This window comes from Prunus dulcis, chromosome 1, assembly GCF_902201215.1.
Source record: "Prunus dulcis chromosome 1, ALMONDv2, whole genome shotgun sequence".
Classification (NCBI taxonomy): domain Eukaryota; kingdom Viridiplantae; phylum Streptophyta; class Magnoliopsida; order Rosales; family Rosaceae; genus Prunus; species Prunus dulcis.
This window is the reverse complement of record NC_047650.1, coordinates 30,016,001-30,034,237: the sequence shown is the minus strand read 5'-3', so window position 1 is coordinate 30,034,237 and position 18,237 is coordinate 30,016,001. Positions and strand designations below refer to the sequence as shown.

At 37.6% G+C, this 18,237-nt stretch overlaps 1 protein-coding gene, 1 long non-coding RNA gene and 1 other non-coding gene across 5 annotated transcripts; 1 reads left to right on the top strand and 2 right to left on the bottom strand.

Annotated features, from left to right (window-relative positions):
* Nucleotides 1-6,163: 6,163 nt before the first annotated feature.
* Nucleotides 6,164-10,875, top strand: LOC117615405 (protein PSK SIMULATOR 2). 3 transcript variants are annotated; one of them, XM_034344483.1, is made up of 13 exons: nt 6,164-6,522; nt 6,690-6,991; nt 7,127-7,452; nt 7,537-7,629; nt 7,714-7,807; nt 8,056-8,149; nt 8,697-8,794; nt 9,078-9,147; nt 9,314-9,417; nt 9,507-9,623; nt 9,764-9,840; nt 10,003-10,047; nt 10,168-10,875. In XM_034344483.1, the coding sequence occupies exons 2-13, from the start codon at nt 6,737-6,739 to the stop codon at nt 10,658-10,660; spliced, it is 1,866 nt and encodes a 621-aa protein (XP_034200374.1). In that variant the 5' UTR covers nt 6,164-6,522; nt 6,690-6,736; the 3' UTR covers nt 10,661-10,875. The 3 variants fall into 3 exon arrangements, with proteins under 3 accessions (XP_034200374.1, XP_034200376.1, XP_034200375.1); XM_034344485.1 differs by having other exon boundaries at nt 6,199-6,522; nt 10,003-10,057; nt 10,168-10,280; XM_034344484.1 differs by having other exon boundaries at nt 6,209-6,522; nt 6,655-6,991.
* Nucleotides 10,876-12,395: 1,520 nt separating this feature from the next.
* On the bottom strand, nt 12,396-14,205 carry LOC117614669. Its single transcript, XR_004583903.1, has 2 exons — nt 13,748-14,205; nt 12,396-13,051 (listed from the first exon to the last, which is right to left on the bottom strand). It is a non-coding gene; the product is annotated as an uncharacterized LOC117614669 (long non-coding RNA).
* Nucleotides 12,405-12,513, bottom strand: LOC117616900. Its single transcript, XR_004584243.1, has one exon. It is a non-coding gene; the product is annotated as a small nucleolar RNA Z279/snoR105/snoR108 (small nucleolar RNA).
* Nucleotides 14,206-18,237: the final 4,032 nt, after the last annotated feature.

Genomic DNA, 18,237 nt, shown 5'->3' with positions numbered 1-18,237 from the left:
TTATCAAATTAGTTTGGAGATCATCAACTCGTAGGCTATTTGGTGGTCCCTTTGTCTGCTGAGAAAATACATGCATCTTCAATCAAAAATCATAACTCAATCAAATGAAGTCAAATGGTAATATAAGACTAGTGGAGCTGAGCCATTTCTGCTTGTCAAACAAAGAAGATTGTTAGCAACCCTAAAGTTCCATTTTTCTTTTCCATTACAGGTTTCTCAGAAACTCATGCAATTATAAAAGAAAGCGTCAACCTGAAGAATTACGTAAAACCATCAATCTACCATTCATTCATAATTATTTTCTGGTGAGTATTTGATCATCATATCTATCAACCGTAGGATCAGATCATAACTCAGACATCTATAACAACAACTCAAGACTCCTCCAAATATATATTTTTAAGGATGCTTTGCATCTTGATCCTGGCATTGATAATTGATTGTAACACTACTCAGGCTCCTAAATTATAGATTTTTGGCCTTCAATATCAACAGCGCCACAGAGAGAGAGAGAGAGAGAGAGAGAGAGAGAGAGACTCACTCAATCTTATTCTATACTATTGTGAAACCCAATAAAGAAAAAGAAGCTGAGTTCAGAAACATGCTTACCATATTGAACAAGTAAGTAGCCTCCCAAGTGGAGTTGGTGATTATCTTGTCATTCTTTTGGAGCTCATAAAAAATGAGATCACTTTTTCTTCAAGCAATTCACACAGAGAGAGAGAGAGAGAGAGAGAGAGAGAGAGAGAGAGCCGGCTGCTAGTACAATGCCCTGGTGAGACTGGTAGGCTGGTAGCAGCTGTGCCGGCTTAGGCTGTTGCTCAAGTGATGATCAAAGCAAACCGTGGACTGAGCATTTAACTAATACCAATTAATTACGCCTAATTCACTGTTGATGTCATAATTAATTTTAAAAATGAACGAGATTTGAGTAGTCGTTTGCAATGACAAGAAAGCGTTTTACCTTTTTGGTTTAATCATTGGACGTGTCTCTCGTCTCTCCATATCACACGCCAAATCAACCCTTTAAACGCTACTTCAGTTCAAATTAACAAACATATTGCTTCCTTCCAAAATCCAAAATATTATAATAATAATAATAATAACAACAAACATTACTAAAATTAAATTGAACTTACCCCCACTCTACTCTACCAGGCTTTTGTTGGGCCATTAGAGCAGCTCGCCCCAGGCTGGGGGGAGAAGAAAACAAAAATTTGTTTCCAGCGAGGAGTCCAGGCCCGAGCTCAAGGTGGGACTTAGCAACCTGGGCTAGCCTGAGGGCAAGGTTGGCCCGAGCTCCAGCCCTAGTTTTGGTGCTGACGTCATCGCTATAGTGCCGCTACAGTGCCACAGTGTTATAGTGATGCTACAATGTCTGGCGCTACAGTACCACTAAAAGTCCACGTGTCGCACTCTGGGCTCTCCGATCAGATTTTTTTCTCCAATCCAACGGCAGCCAATTTTTGTGCAATAAAAAAATGAAAAAAATTGAATTTTTATAAAAAAAATACCAAAAAATACTTCTTTTTTTTTTTTTCTTTTTTTTCTATAAATACCAAAATTTTATCCGATTGAGATATGAATTTTATAATAAATATTGATATGTACAAACCCAAAAATATTATCTAAATTAATTATTTTCATTAAAAAATTTGTGAAAAAAACAAAAAAAAATGAATAGTAATTGCCCTTAGCCATGGCAATGGGTGGAAACACAAAATACTATTTGCAAGGGCAACCACTATTCACGTGAATAGTGGCTGCCCTAGCTCCACCCTTGCCATGGCTAAGGGCAAATGGGTGGAGTTGCTCTTAGCCTCACGTGTTGATCGGGTTGGGCTCGTGCCTGCTTCTGTTTACACACCTCAAGCTTAAACAAACATAATCATGGGCTCCAAATATCAAACATCCACATCGCTTCGGCGCTCGGTCAAACCAATATTGCCAAGTGGGGCCCCAACATTCGTACCTTCTGCTTGTTTGCCGTTTGACTATTCTTCCATGTGTCCCACGTGAGATCATACCACGTGTCTCTTCTCAACAGTCCAGATCTAAAGATATTTCTCAAGCACCGCTATATATATAGAGTCAAGATCGGAGGACACACAAAAATCCACAAATTTATACACACATTTTCAACCTTTCGATTATTCACCATTTAATGACTCATGCACCTATCATTAGTGCGTGTTTCTTTAAATAATTAATACTCTTTTATTACTTTTTGGAAACATAACAATTATTATTATTTTTAAACTGTCCACTTAAATATTTCATCCAATAAAATATTGACTAGCATTCAATTTGACTTCCAAATTAAATATTTTCAGTTTGTACAAAATATGCAACTTTGTTCTTCTTCTTCTATTTTCGGTAGAGGTGTCGATCTGGCTCATTTAAATTTGTCCTTTTAAGGTATTCGTATTTGGCCATGCCGGCCCATTTAATTTATTAGGCAGTGTCATGCTGACCCATTTAGTAAAACCATTTATTTCAACTTAGTTCAAAGCCCAAGTCCACATTTAAACAAACCGGGCCAAGCTCGTGCCGTGCCCATGCTCGTGCTTAGGCCTAAGCACCAGGCCATTTAATTTGTTTTTTTTCTTTTTTTTGGTGGTACTAATTTTCTTGGTAGCCAATCAGATAGGGAGACTAACATGAGAAATTATAACACAAACTAGATTATCACAATTATTCTGCTTTCTTTCAAGTTTTTTATCTTCCTTTTGTGCTAATAGAAAATACTGGGATTCGGAAAGTTTCAATCAAATTTTCGGAAAGGTCGGAAAAACTCAAAGGAGAGAGAAAATTTTTAAAAGAAGCTAAAATGGACAAAATTGCCCTTATTCATTTTTAGATTTCTTAAGGAATCATTTACATTTGCATGTCTTTGATTTGAAAGTTGAGAGGTTTTTCTATCTTTTTTGAAAAAGCGTTGGCTTTTTTCAAAAGTGAAAATTTTTTTTTTTGGCTAAAACCTAAATTTACTTTCTTTTTTTTTTTTTTGGTGGGTAATTGGCTAATGAGTTTGGTAGGAGAAAAACATCCCTGGGTGGGGATACCGTTTTATTCCTCCCAAGTCCAAACTAGTGAATTTTTTTTTCGAGAGCTTATTATTGATTGCCGAATGTGTTATTAGAACTCTAAAACTTGTGCATTGCGGTATTGATGAAGAAGCTTGTGACATTTATCTTTTAAGATAATAATAAAAGTAAAGGTTAAGTGGGCTACGCTCGGGCTGTGTTTGAAGCGGGCTAAGACTCAAGTCGTGCTAAAGTGGGTTTGGGCCAAGTTCGGTCCATGTTAGGCAATGGGCTACAGGCCGATTCAGTTTATTGAACCTCATATTTTGATCCTGAATCGGCTCAAGCCTTTGTGCCATACCAAGCACGTCCCACTAATATTCGTGCTCATGCCTTGCCGTGCCCTATTTAAATAAGCTAAGCTTATGTCATGCTAGGCCGGCTCGTCCCGTTTGACACCTCTAATTTCCGGCGTTACTCTCTCTCCTTCATTCCTTCTCTCTCAATCAAGTCTTCATCACTCATACACCATGTATTGATTTATTTCTTTTCTTTTTTCTTAATAATTTCAAACTGAAGATGTAAAAGGATAATACTTTGTGATAATGGAATGATCCAATGGGGAGGTTGATTTTTGAGAGCCAGAGGAGAGAGAGTGGTGCTAGAAAAAAAATTTCCCCCAAGCCGAACCTTCATTGTTCCCGGACATAACTGAAGCCGACCTAATCTCTCTGTGGTACACCAATTCCAAATTTTTCAAAATTCCCCAATAAATAACTGAGTAAAATTTGAAAGAAAAAAGGAAAGAGATTCCCCAAATATGGAGGAGTGATTGCGAGTAGGTGACAGTTGTGTTTGCTGACCATTGAGGAGTTGGTAAAAAGTTACAGAGTTTCTTTTACACGAAATCACAATCTAATAGTCTTTAACTACACAAATAAAATAAAATCCAAGTTTAATTGCCAGGTTCAAGTACCATTATCTAGGAACCATAATCATAGGATCAATTCAAAATAACAAAGAGGCAAGTTTGTCAATAGTTCTAAAGCCCTTTGAAACTCATCTTAAGTTTGGTAAATCAAGTTTGTCGATAGTTGTGAAACCCATTTGAAAATTTCAAAAGAATTTTCTAAAACTTTGATATTTTTCTAATGAAGTTCTTAAGGAAGGGAATGAGGTAGGACGCGAAATGGAGAGAGAGAGAGAGAGAGAGAGAGAGAGAGAGAGAGAGAAGGAGAAGAAGATGGAGATTGTGATCAAATGAAGAAGAGAGCAGAGAGGTGAGAGAAATGAATAGGTAGTAGAGAGAACCTTGTATACCGTGTGGAGTTATGTTTCCCAAAAGCAATAAATAAATACTTTATTTTCATTAATTAAATCATATCCGATGCATTTCTAACCCTTAAATGACTCATCATCTAGTAAATGAGAAAGTGTGTTAAAATGTGTGGTTTTATGTGTGTCCCCCAATACTAACCTATGTATGGGTCACGATCAGAGAACATACATTTTGACGTACATTTTTGACATTACATATATATTAACAACCTCCTCACCTCCCGCCGCAAACGCAGAAAGCGAAAATTGCCATCCTCTGCAAAATGTCAAAACCCAAACGCGTTGCCACCGTGCGAAGTTCACGGGTGATTGTTTCATAAAAATTCAAGAAGCACAGTCGCCTGTGGATCTTCTCCCTCGCTAATAGTGGGCCAGAGACCAATGGTTTCCAGTTCTTTATTTGTGCAGAAGATTAATCTTCAAACAGCTTCTTCTGAGAATTATACCATCGTCCTTGTAATAATAATTCCATTTCTTAGATATCTACAGTAGAGTTCATTGAAATCTACTGAAAACTAGTGTTTTTTTTTACCAACAAACAGTTAGTAACTTTTTTTTATCTTTTACCTTAATACCAAATGCTTACTAACACTCCAAAAATTCATTTTTTAAATGTTTTACAGAGAAAGATGAGTGGATACCAACAACAACTGCCTTTAATTATTATCTTCACTTGCTTTTTCTTTTTCTTTTTTCTTTTTTTTTAATAAATATTTTTGGGTGGCAATGTGTAAATCCAAACAAGATTTAAGTGGCATTGGCATATTTCAGCCTAGATTATTTCATATTTCCCAACAAAATTATAGATTACTTAAATTTACCAAAACGATAAAATAATGTGATCAAATATAAACGCAGCAAATTGGAACTGTTAGACATGGCAAAGTATATGGCGCTAAACGTGAGTTAATCATCAAAGTCAACGCGGAACAACCCGCGAAACTTCAAAGTCTGGAACATATTGTCAAAAGGCACTCAGAATATAAAGCGAATGGAACGATGCCACGTGGTTATCTGACCATTTCAATTCAAACTACCAAACAGTGCGACCTCACATCAGATTCATTGAACTTTCAAGTAAATAATAGTGGTCCTTCCACATCACTATGTTTGAATATACTTGCATTACATACAGTAAGCATAAGCTCATATTTGTCCTTCCACATAACTTTCTCAGACACCAATGTCTGTAAAAAAATCTCACCTTCTTTAATATCGCTTTGTATTAGAAAAAAAAAAAAATTAAAACTCTTACAAATAGTAAAGGACAAAATTCAACACTAAACGTTCTAAATATAACATCTTCAAGATGACAAATCTCCATACATTAAAAAAAACATGACAAAAGTCGATCGCCAAGCGGGATGTGACAAATGTCGATAGTTTAGTAAAGTTAAGCTAAACATCCTGGAGAAGTAAACGCAAAAAACAAGAAGCCGAAACATGTCTCAGTTGAAAGTTCAGAACCAACTTATCGTCTACAGATGGGAGCATTGTAAAATATCATTCTTCTTGCCTTATTTTTTTTAATTCACTGTTGATTAATAAATATCCTTCTCAATCAAACCGTTGACAAAATCAAAGATTGTTTGGAAATAATTAAGTAGGATGAATTGATAATTAAAAGTCAAGAGACGACGGTTCAACGAACGGTAGAAAAGAAATTGCTAAATTGGTTTCCACAACCCAGTTACCCAGGCATTGGTTGTCAGTGACGTCAGTCTCAGGCGAGGTGATTTCGCCGTCCGGCCAATCACGCATTTACAAATTTGCATTCATACAAACAAAAGTCTTGAGTTTAGGAGGTATAAATCAAAAATACTATTCCCTACTTGGCTGGGAGTGGTTGTTTGCTTCTAGTTTCCTGCTTTCCCACGAGATTTCCGTTCCTTGTAATCACGCGTTAATATTCCCTCTCTTTCCTTACCAACCCAAATTCAGTCATAAAGAAAATTCTCATCATTTTTCTCAGTCAAACATAACAACCCATTCTCATTTCTACACTCTTTCCTTATCAGCCTGCCTTGTGCATTGTTTCTTCCCAGGCGTATAATCTTGACAAGCTTCATCATCAATTTTTTTTTTTTTTTTCTTTTGAGAAAAATAAAAAGACAAATAAATTTTATTTGGCTCTGTCTTGCATCCTCTCTGCAAATAGGTATGTTATTGTTTTTTTAATTGATAACGGTGTTTTACTCTGTAATTGCGGTTTATATTTTCTATGATTTCTCTTACTAAGCAATTGAGAAATTGAAGAAATACTTTGTTGCTTTCTTCTGCAAATACTAAGCAATTGAGAAGTAAGTCTTGTTGCTTATTATTTAGGTGCAATTGGAGCAATCTTCCAAGCTTTTAGAGTTTGGGGGCAAACAATGGGAGGGATTTGCTCAGGAGGAGCGTCCGCTAAGCAAAATATCGATATTAATAATGGAGGGAAGACTTCGAGGTTTTCCGGGAAACTCAAGTCAATTCAGAGCTTCGGCAAGCAGAAAGAGAACTCTAATTCTTCATATCCTGACGCAATTGCCCCTCGTATAACACCAAACAGGTTTGATTCTGGCGAGCTGCGATCCTCAATTTCCCGCGAATTGAAGCCCTCAACCCCGGCTAGGACTGGGGATAGCAAGGTACCAACCAAGTTTTAATTTTGTTAGTTTTTGTTGCAATCAAGACAATGAATTTCTAGATTGTTTTCGTGAAATAAGTATTGACTGATGCATAGGTACTTATTTTTGCTTTAATTCTTGTGTTTTCTGTTGTAGGTCACCCCAAAGAACTCGTTCATAGGAAGAGCTGGCATTGTAGGCCTGGATAAGGCAGTTGAAGTTTTGGACACGCTTGGCAGTAGCATGTCTAATTTGAATGTCAACAGTGGATTTCTTACTGGCGGCGCTTCTAGAGGCAATAGAATATCTATCTTATCGTTCGAAGTAGCTAATACAATCACCAAAGGCGCAAACTTGTTGCAATCTCTTTCAGGAGAAAACATCCAGTTCCTGAAGAAAGAGGTTCTTCATTCAGACGCTGTACAAAACTTAGTTTCCAAAGATATGAAGGAGTTGCTAAGCATTGCTGCTTCTGACAAAAGGTTGTTGCTTGCTGTAGAGAATAGCTTGAATTTAGTTGAAGCAATTTATTCCCTCTTATTTTTTTCAATCCTGGCCATCTGCAGGGAAGAGCTTGATGTCTTTTCCAGGGAAGTAGTTAGGTTTGGAGACCTGTGTAAAGACCCACAATGGCATAACCTGGGTAGATACTTCTTAAGGTGAGGCAAATTTGGGAGCTTATGCTATGATTATATTTATAACTTTTTGCTAATTTTAATATGATCTGTGAAACCATATTTCAGATTAGATTCAGACGATGATTTAGGTTACACTCAGCTGAGATCAGAGGCAGAAATGACAATGCAGGAATTGACCATTCTTGCTCAGCATACTTCTGTAAGTTGCATTGATATACTTCTGGGTTTTCCTTTAATTTTATGTGTTTATGCAATTTTGGGGCATGCTGCATTAATTATTTATACCCTTTGAATTATATGATGTCTAATTAGTCTTTAAAGTACTTCTGCTTCATCATTTATCGACATTTTGCATTCCTCTCTCTACACTTGAATAACACTAGAATTTAAATATTGGATTACCTAATAAATCAAACTTGTAGAAGCTAACCTTTTAAACATTTGTAGGAATTATACCATGAGTTAAATGCTCTGGACAGATTTGAACAAGATTACCGGCGAAAGCTTGAAGAAGCAAAGGCTTTGCATCTCCCTCTTAGAGGTTAGGCATGGAAATCTTTTTTGTTTTTTTGTTTTTTGTTTTTTTTCCCAGTTAAAGTGAGTGTAGCCATTTGAATATTTGAATTTGCTTAACTTATAACACCGTAACAATTTCTCGTTGCTCCCTTTGGAATTTGTTTTTCCAATTTATATTACACGCTACTGCAGTCACTACCTCTTGTCACAGGAGTCTGCCATTTATGCCATACTTCACTTGCACTAACCTTGCTGTCGATACCAAAATGATAGTACCAACAAATAATATTTCTGCTATGGTTGGCAGTTAATTTTTACATTCTTTCACCTTATGTTATGTTTTTGTGGCCCCTTGTTTCCCCTTTTACAATCACAACAAATTACATATAAGTTTTGTTAGTGCTTATCAACTCCACTTTTACTGACAAAATGCAGTGTCTGGATGAGCTTTTAATTTTGTTCTCCCCCTTGAATGCTCACTTTAATTGTTTAAGTGTCGGATTTTTGCTTGACACCTCTGAACAATAGCAATGCAGTAATTTATTAACAGGGAATTCTCTTTGTAATTGTAGGAGAGAGCCTCATGATGTTACTCAGTGATTTAAAACAACAAAAGAAGCTTGTAAGGAGCTTGAAAAAGAAATCTCTTTGGGCTAAAAACTTGGATGAGGTACTATCGTGAACCACTTGTTAAATTTCTGAAAAGGATAGCTCTGTGAAATTTGAAAACCTTTTTCAACAGAAGGCATAATTATTTGCTACTATTTGTTCGAGCCAGTGCATGCTTATTCAAAAAAATCAGCGACATTAGTCAAAGTAATCAGTGGTTAAGCATTGTGTGCAATTGAAAGATATTGCTGCAATTATTCATTATTTGCCTTCAACAGGACATGATAAATTTCATTAGAATTCCTTTTTTACTTAATGCTATCACATTATTTTTCCCTTTGCAGATAGTGGAGAAACTTGTTGATATTGTTACTTATACACATCAAGCAATCCTGGAAGCATTTGGAGATAATGGTAGGAGCAACATCTCACAGTGAGATCAACAATTGATACTTGGATACGTAGGCTTTAATGGATATACATGTGTTGCTCATAATAGATTTCTTCATCCTGCTTCAAGGAACTTTATGAACAACTCGAAATTGTTTATCACTCAGTCAATTACATCTTTACTCATCAGGTGTGACATTGATTAGCGTGGAGCGTAGCAAAGATCCTCAAAGACTAGGAGTGGCTGGTCTTGCGTTACACTATGCTAACATGATCAACCAAATAGATAACATTGTAAGCTTACTTATTTATGTCCTTATATTGTGCGTCTTATAGAGTTGGTATAAATTTGCAAAATAGAATGTAATCTTAATCTTTAATAGGCGTCCCGACCTACCTCCCTTCCTCCAAATACAAGGGACACATTATATCAAGGGTTGCCAAATAGTGTTAAGCAAGCTTTACGATCCCGATTGCAGACTCTTGATGCCAAGGAAGAGGTATTGCAAAATGCATGATACATAGACATTTGTCCATTATTATTTATTGTAATTTTCCTCATCATGTTTGCATTTCTCTACATTTTGGAGCTTCAACGTTTCAATTTATCACATCCCTTTCCGTATTGTGTTTTCTGCAGCTCTTGGTTTCTCATGTCAAAGCTGAAATGGAAAAGACTCTCCAGTGGCTTGTTCCAGTTGCCACAAATACGAACAAGTATGTTGTGTAGCATGTTAATTGGAAGCTGCTGTCATTGCTTTGCCTGTGTTTGTTTTCATTCTTTTGAATGAAATTTTCCAACTAATTTTATGACTTATTGTCGTTTACTGTCTTGCATTCACTCATGTCTGTTTTTTCTGATGTTGCAATTTGTGGCAGAGCACATCAAGGTTTTGGGTGGGTTGGAGAATGGGCAAACTCTGGGTCAGTCAAGGCCTCTCTCTCTCTCAATATGTTCTGATACAATTGATATTGAAAGTATAAGATGCATCTTATCAGTAAAATGCATATGGTGATTCTGATTTTATTTCTCTCTTTCGACAGACTTGAGTTTGGTAAGAATTCATCCTCTGAGATTAACTTGATCCGACTCCAGACACTATATCATGCAGACAAGCAAAAGACGGATGTCTACATCCTTGAACTAATGACATGGCTTCACCATCTGATCAACCTTGTAAGGCATGGAGATCATGGTGGTTTGAAGGCTTTGCCTATACGGTCCCCGACTCGTAGAGGATTGGATATTCACTCCAAGATGCAGGGATTTGTATCCAATACCAATAGCACTAAGCCCCCAAGAATTCAACTTTCAGAAGAAGATCGAAACTTGTTAGGGGAGGTCCTTGGGAGGGTGAAAAGGCTTCCCGGAGTCAGTAAAAGTCAGGAATTTAGTATTGCCAAGAAGAAAGGAACTGGAGTTTGGTCTTTGAGCAAGAGCACTGGGAGTTCCCCATCAAGGGAGTTGAGTGCAAGAGGAAACTCGGATCAGACTAATGCCTTGGATGTTATGGATGGGATAGATTCAAGATATTGAGAGACTTCAGTTTCAAATTTCCAATCACGCATTTGTTTTTCTTCTCAAAAATCCAATATTTAGTTAATCATATCCATTCCCCTCTGTATATATGCATTCAGGCGAGCTATTTGTTTTATTGTATATATACACCTGTTATGGTGGTTCCTAATTTTTTGTTATCAACATCAACATGGTAGCACCTATTTATTTATGCATATACGGGAATTCTTTTATACTGATGTTGCAATTGGGTAGCTCAACTTCAAGGTCTGTTTAAATCCATGTAAGTAAATTTAGGTTTTAGTTAAAAAAACTTTCACTTTTGGAAAAAGCCAAAAAAATTTCAAAAAAGACAGAAAAACCTCTCAACTTTCAAATCAAAGACATGTAAATGTAAAGGATTTCTTAGGAAATTTAAAAATAAATCAGGACAATTTTGTTCATTTTAGCTTCTTTTAAAAAATTTCTCTCACCTTTAGCTTTTTTCTAAGTCTCCCGCAAATTTTGTTGACATAACAGATATTCTAATTTCAGCCACCCATTAGATAAGGATTATTTATACCATGAAGGAAGTTAAGGTTTCACCCAAAATCAATTGGCAATGAGAGTAGCCCAACTCTAGCCCTTGCAAGGTTTTCCAACTTTTCAATGTGGGACATTTTCACTTTCACTTTCTCACACGCTCTTATACGTGTGACGAATTTTCAAGTCTAACATGTGGATAACATATTGAATGACGTGGAACCTTAACTTTCTTTAGTATCAGAGCGAGTTGCCCGTGTGTGATTAGACTTGGCAATATTGTATACGACCGGTTAACACAACAGGAATTTGCCAAAAAATTTCAGTATTTGGATATGGGTTATCGTGTCGTGCTGCTATCGTGTTGACCCATTAGCCACCCGATAAACTATCGTGTCGTGTCGTGTCAATTCGTGAATACCCGTTAAGCTAAAGGGCTATATATCTTTTTTTATTTCCTTCTCTTTCGCCTCTCTCTATATATCTTTTTTTATTTCCTTCTCTTTCGCCTCTCTCTCTCTCTCTCTCTCTCTCTCTCTCTCTCTCCCTCTCCCTCTCCCCAAAACCGAGCAACCTTTGAGCTCTCTTCTTCTCTCAACTTGAGAGTCTCAAGCAGCCACCACACCACCCAACCAACGTGAGCCATCCCAACAACCTCCCCCCTCTGTCTCCTTCCCTCGCCGATCGATCCCGCCGAATCCCTTACCTTCTCCTATGACTTTTCCTCCTCCACTGAATTTGGGTTCTATGAGGGAAGCTCATCGAGCTCGTCTATTGGTTGGGGGGGAGGGGGGGAGGGGGGTGGTCTCATACTATTTTTATTATTTATTTATTTATTGGTACCGATTGATTTTTTATTTATTTATTTATTGGTACCGATTGATTTTTTAATTGTTTAAAATTTCTGTTTTTGTTTTATTTATTTGTTTAAATTATTAACAGATTTGTGAATTGTAATGAGTCGTATTTGTATTTGATATTTTTAACCTATTTTCTTACCATATCGAGTTAACTCGTTAAGAAAAGTGAGTTGACACAAAAACAACACGAATGCCAAGTCTCTGTTATACGGCCATTAGATAGATAGACTAATAAGAAAATCCATTCAATGCTAAGCATTTGAACTGACGATTAAAAAAATACTTTGTCCCAGCTATTTGTTTTCTGGTTAAACAATTACAAACAAAAAATTTAAAAATAAAAATAAAACTGAATTAGTGTTTGGTGTTTATTGAGAATAGGGATCAGATGGTACAAAGATTAGGGTGCCCAATTGTCGTAACCAGGCTTTGGGGCGGACACCCATCTCTCGCATAATTATTGCGAATACTGACCACTCATCACATCCCGTTTCTGCCTGAAGGATCATGCTTTCTTTAGTCTTCCTTTCGTGTTTTTATATAACCCACTTCGATCCCTCTTCTATCTCAACATCGATGTGGGACTGCTCTCTTTCTTTCTCTCTCCACTTAAACTCATGCGTATCTTGTTCCACTCTATTTTATTTAACTGGTGGTGAGATCCATATTCCACAGATGATTTAATTAAGATGGTGAGAAAAATCCATAGTTCTACAAGATTTTAGTTCGTCGAGGAATGAGATTTTGCATCAATTAATCAGGACACGTACAACAATACAAAGTTAATTTAAGCTCTTCCATTCCACCAGATTTCAACTATGATTAGTGTAAAGGGGAAAGGAACTGGGAGGGAGCTTCATATTGTGGCTCTCTCTCCCTCCCTCCAACTCTTTTATTTGCTCCTATATCGTATGCATAATTACTAATAACAACAATAATAATACCATAGCTCTTCTTCCATTAATTCTCTGCAGCCTTCTGTGGTACCTCCTCACAGTCCACATTCCTCGAGTGTTCCACCACAACACTGGACCATCAGTTCAAATGTAATATTTAATTTTTTTAATACAAGAGATTATCTAAACTACAAGAAGAGAGGAGTTTCTCACACATACTCTACAAAGATACCATGGAAGTTCGATCTTGATGAGACCACTAGTTTGCAAATCATTGTCATTTTCTAATGGACTAGACCGCATTGAGGAACATCTTTTTAAATTGCTATACAGATACATATAATTCAATTCACCAACAGGGTGTTAGTTGAATTGGCTCAAGCTTTTGGTGTGCTCCTAAGTGGTCATGAGATCAAGTTACCATAGTACACGTGTGTGAGTTTCCCCTACCCTTTCCTAACTTTGCCCTCAAAAAAAACATTGAATGAAAAAACAAATAAACAAACATTGACGTGTTGGGGGTAGTGGTGGTGGTGAACGTGAAATTATTTTTTCTTTCCGCAGGGATCAGGAGATTGGATCTAGCCGTAAGTGGACCCTGCGTACGGGCCTTGTAAGCTTAGTTTGGGCCTATAGAGTTTGGGGTTGGCAATTGTTCATCCTAGTAGGCCTAAATGCGGAACAAATGTTTATTAACTTAAGCCCGTCGGTGATCTACGTGGTGGGGTCTCATCTCATGGATTCAAGGGAGATAATCATATAGTTTTATTTTGTGTTTAGTAAAAGCAGTGATCGGTGATTTGCTTCATCATCACTCACACACTTACCAGCTTTCTGACACGTCGCACCGCACAAATTTAATTGCGGCACATCTTCCGCTGCCTAGCTATTGAACATAAAAAATTATGGAACAAGACAGACACAGCTCCACGACCACAGAGACTCAAACTGAAAGTATTCAGAGAGAGAGACAGAGAGGGAGGGGGGCGCAAACTATGAATCAGTAAGTTGTATTATCGAGATAAATGTTGGGGTTCCTCACGTGCGGGGCTTCGTCTTTGGGGATCAGAATCACATCACAAATGTTATCAAATTCCTCAAATGTATAATTCAGTGCTGTCTTACTCGTCTTTTTAATGAATGCATCGATCCATCAAAGACATGTTGCTGCTAGCTTCAGGCTGAGTCAGAGTCCATATCACTCCCACCGTCCATTGTCTCCTAACCCAACACTCCATCCATGCACATGCTTTGCTCTTTCAAATGAATGCTAGGTTAGATGATGGTTTTATTCTTTCCACTTAATGTCAACCCATTGTTTTTCCTTATATAATCATTATATGAGTCAACTACGTTTGAATATTATTATTTTATTTCTCAAATGCCCTTCCTCTATTATGTAGCGTAGCCAATAATTAAGCTAACATCTCAATGTTAAAGCATCAATTATGAAATGAATTATTAGTAATCATAGTTCATGCATTTGCCCTGATTTCTACTAAAATGCTAACTTTTGTAGTACAATATGACCAACCAACACATGAAGTCCAATCCTCCCACAACTGGCATGTATGCGATTTTAAGTGGAATTCAATTCTATAATGACACTTTCCCACTATGTATTCTCTCAAATCCAACCTCTCAAAAGTTTCTCGTAATGACCCAAACCTAAAATTCATATTTAATTAGTAATTTATTTTGAGGAAAGATAATTTTGTTCTTGGAATAATTTATTAACGAAAAGTTAACTTTTTGACCGAAAAGGAATTTGACAACTCTACATACACCGTTGCGTAGAGCACGACGAAATGAGTCCATAGACACGAAGTGGGCTCGAATCGGAGCTTTAACGAACAAAATACGGTTAAAATATCACCATGGGTAAAATGGTAATTTGAAAAATCAGATTTTAAACCATCACACACACACACACACACACACACACACACACACACACACACACTCTCTCTCTCTCTCTCTCTCTCTCTCTCTCTCTCCTGTCGCGCGACTTCCTCCTCCTCCGATTCGTTGTTGTGATGCCGTCGCCGTCACAGAGCACCACCGGCCACGAGACCGGTCTTGTTCGAACAGCCACCGCCTCCTCTTCCCTCTCCGATCACTCTTAGCCCGTGGAACTGCCGGCGCTGGCCGAAAACTGCAGAAAATCGATCGATTTTGACAGAAACTTCAACCCGCTCGTTCTCCTTCAATTCTTCTACAAATTTGTCGAGTAAGGTATGGATTTCTACATATTTTCCATGCTCTAGCTGATGGTTGGGTAGGTTTGCATCGATTTTGACCGTAGATAGCTCGGTTTTCAAATTGGAATTCGGCCGATTTTCGGCCTCCGTGTTCGGCCACTTCCGGTCAGTTTTTGGAGTACGTCCAGGAACAAAAGTGGTTCCAAATATGGTGTTATACCTAGGGTAGGAGTTTGGAGCAGTGGTTTTGAGATTTTCCGGCGATGCGTAATCGCTTTGGACACCCAGCGCTGCAGGCGCGTGCGGCGGCGCGTGGGCAAGGGTGGTGCAGTGGCACTGTATCTTGATGCGATCCTTAGGTTGTCACGAGGGCGTAGGAATTCACGGATCTCAATTTGGATACCGTTTGAGCCTCGAACAGATTTTTCATATTGTACGATTTCCGAGTTCAATACTGTTGAGCCGTTGGATCGTAATCAATTTCAGATATGTTACTCTAGATAATTTCAGAATCGTGTAGGATTCGACGGATTGTGAATCGGAGTCCCGGATACTCCGAAATCGCGAACCCTAGGACTAGGGTTTAAAAATTATACAATTACATGATCGTGATCAATCCGACCGTCCGATCGACACCAATACCCTCGGGACATGTGTCCTAGATATATTGGACCTTCTAGCGGCTTCCGGATCATATTGTGAGGTCATGGACCCGTGGGGTCCCGGGTTGATCTTTTTGGGACTTTAGCGCTTTTTGAATTCCAAGATACCGCTAAACTATCCTACGTGGAAGGAAAGCTTTTATGGGCATATGGATAACTTTAAATTGACGCACGTACTTTTAGGAGCCGGGGGTCAGGGTTTTTAATTTAATACTATATTGTATTAATAGAATATTATGGTTCTTGAATCAGGCATCTGGGCACCAGTTGACCCGCATGAGGGACCTTCAAAAGGTCCAGCGAGCTCGAATTATCAGTGAGTGGACTTTTCTTTTATAAATGATTTTATGCAAATGAATTTCATTATTTGATCTTGAATAAGTTTTATTGATTATGGTTTTCCTAGAATGATTTGTTGAAGTTAAATATCTTTATTTATATGCTGTCTAGTTGAATATGCTAAAAAGATATGGAAAATAAAGCTTGAGATATATATCAGATAAATGGCAGCAGAGTTTTAGATTTAACAAAAATTCAATTATTCATCAGATTTTTCAGAAATTTTATCTTTTCTTAAGACACCTTAGGTACCCAGTTATAGAAACAGGTTGCCTTCAGATAAGACGATGTCTACGGACATCCAGGTTGCCTTCAGTTTTGTCAGCGCGCTTGACATCTGCCTCATGAGTTTCGGGGACGCCGGGACCATGGGAGCCAGGAATGCGGATCAGGCTGACTACGGTCCCCTGAATCCTGCCAGTTTGCGGCTCGGGTTGACTTTGTGTCACCGAGACCTGCCAGGGGAATTGACAGATTATCAGGAATTGACGGATTATCGGGAATTGACGGATATCAGGAATTGACAGAATTAAAGGGGTACACCTAAGTGGTAGTTTTAAATTGATTTCAATGCTTTTAAGAGAGTATGATTGGCATACACGTATATAATTATGTGAATGCATTGATTTTAGTACGAATATAATGAAGAGGAAAATTCAGTTTTGCATAACTGTTTTTACAGTGGGGTTAGTATGTTCATATGCTATTTTTCTAAACTTTGTTTTGGGTCCATTCACCCTTTTTATTGTTTTGCGACCCCAGGCAGTAGACGTGCACATGAATCCACCACCGGGCCGTTTCCCATCTTTCGCGCCTTTCTTTTGATGTAGGATTTTCGTTTTGTAAAAGGATTGATTCCTTGTAAATTCTTAGTAGTTGCTCTAATACTTTGCCCTAGATTGAGAACTGAACTGTTGGAATGTATGTATACGTATGCTGGCAGTTGGTTGTATAAATATATATACTTGTTTGGTAGGTGAAAATATTTTGGTATTGAGCCAGTTACAAGGGAAACTCTGCCGGTCTTTCGGTAGAAGTCAACCTTGTTATTTTTATCGTGTTTTGTATAGAATGGCAAATAGGTCATTTGTGCCCGACATTTGCCAGGTGTCGGACACGCACAGGGTCTAGCTCGGATTCCAAAGCGGAATTTGAATCGGGTCCTGTCATTTTCTACCCCCCGATGTACAAGTTTTTCTCAACCTTCTTCATGTTAAAGAAAAATGTGAACCTCCCAGCATAATTTCATTATCACTAATTAAATAACGGGATTTTATTATTTTATGTTCGACCCATTCAAGATGTAATGTTGTGGAATGGCCCAGTCAAACTTAAAAAAAAAAAGGAATATAACTTATAAGCAGCCAAATAGCTTTTGGCTGTGCAATTCTAGATAGTCGATAGCTTCTTCTCATCAGTCTTGGCTATGCAATTGTCGACAGCCCCTTTTCTTCTCATATATGAGGAAACAAGTATTCTTCTTATTCTCTCCTATTTAATTATCTTCTTCTATTGGGTTATTCTTAAAAGATTTTGTTACAGTTGAACATTACTATCGCGTTGATGTATTTAATGCTGTGATAGATTGCATGTTGAGGGAGTTAAATGACAGATTTCCAGAGCAAATAGTTGAACTTCTTATTCTTAGCTCAGCATTGGATCCTCGTAATTCCTTCAAGTCATTCAATATTGAGCATCTATGTAAACTTGTTGAGAAATTCTATCTTGATGATTTCATTCCAAGTGACTTGAAAGCTTTAGAAATTGAGTTGATGTATTTTCAAATGATATGCATCGCCTTCCCTACTTTAAGGAAATCACCACTTTTCCTCAGTTATGTCAACAATTGGTGAAAACAATTTTGGTAGAAAATTACCATTTGCTTTTCAAGTTGATTCGGTTGGTGTCGACTCTTTCTGTTTCTACTGCAACAACGGAACGGATTTTCATGTATGAGAATTATTAATAATAGACTTCGGAGCACTATAGCTGATGAATTTCTTGCTGACTGCATGATCCTTCACATTGAAAGAGAGTTTGCTAATAGTATCGATAATGCAGAGATAATTGAGGAATTTAAGATTTCGAAGTCTCATAGGGTAAAGTTTTAGATTT

Coding starts and splice junctions, on each gene's coding strand:
- LOC117615405 (XM_034344483.1), top strand. CDS start 6,737: ATGGGAGGGATTTGCTCAGGAGGAGCGTCCGCTAAGCAAAATATCGAT. Junction 7,630..7,713: donor CTGGGTAGATACTTCTTAAG/GTGAGGCAAATT, acceptor ACCATATTTCAG/ATTAGATTCAGACGATGATT. Junction 9,148..9,313: donor GGAAGCATTTGGAGATAATG/GTAGGAGCAACA, acceptor TTTACTCATCAG/GTGTGACATTGATTAGCGTG.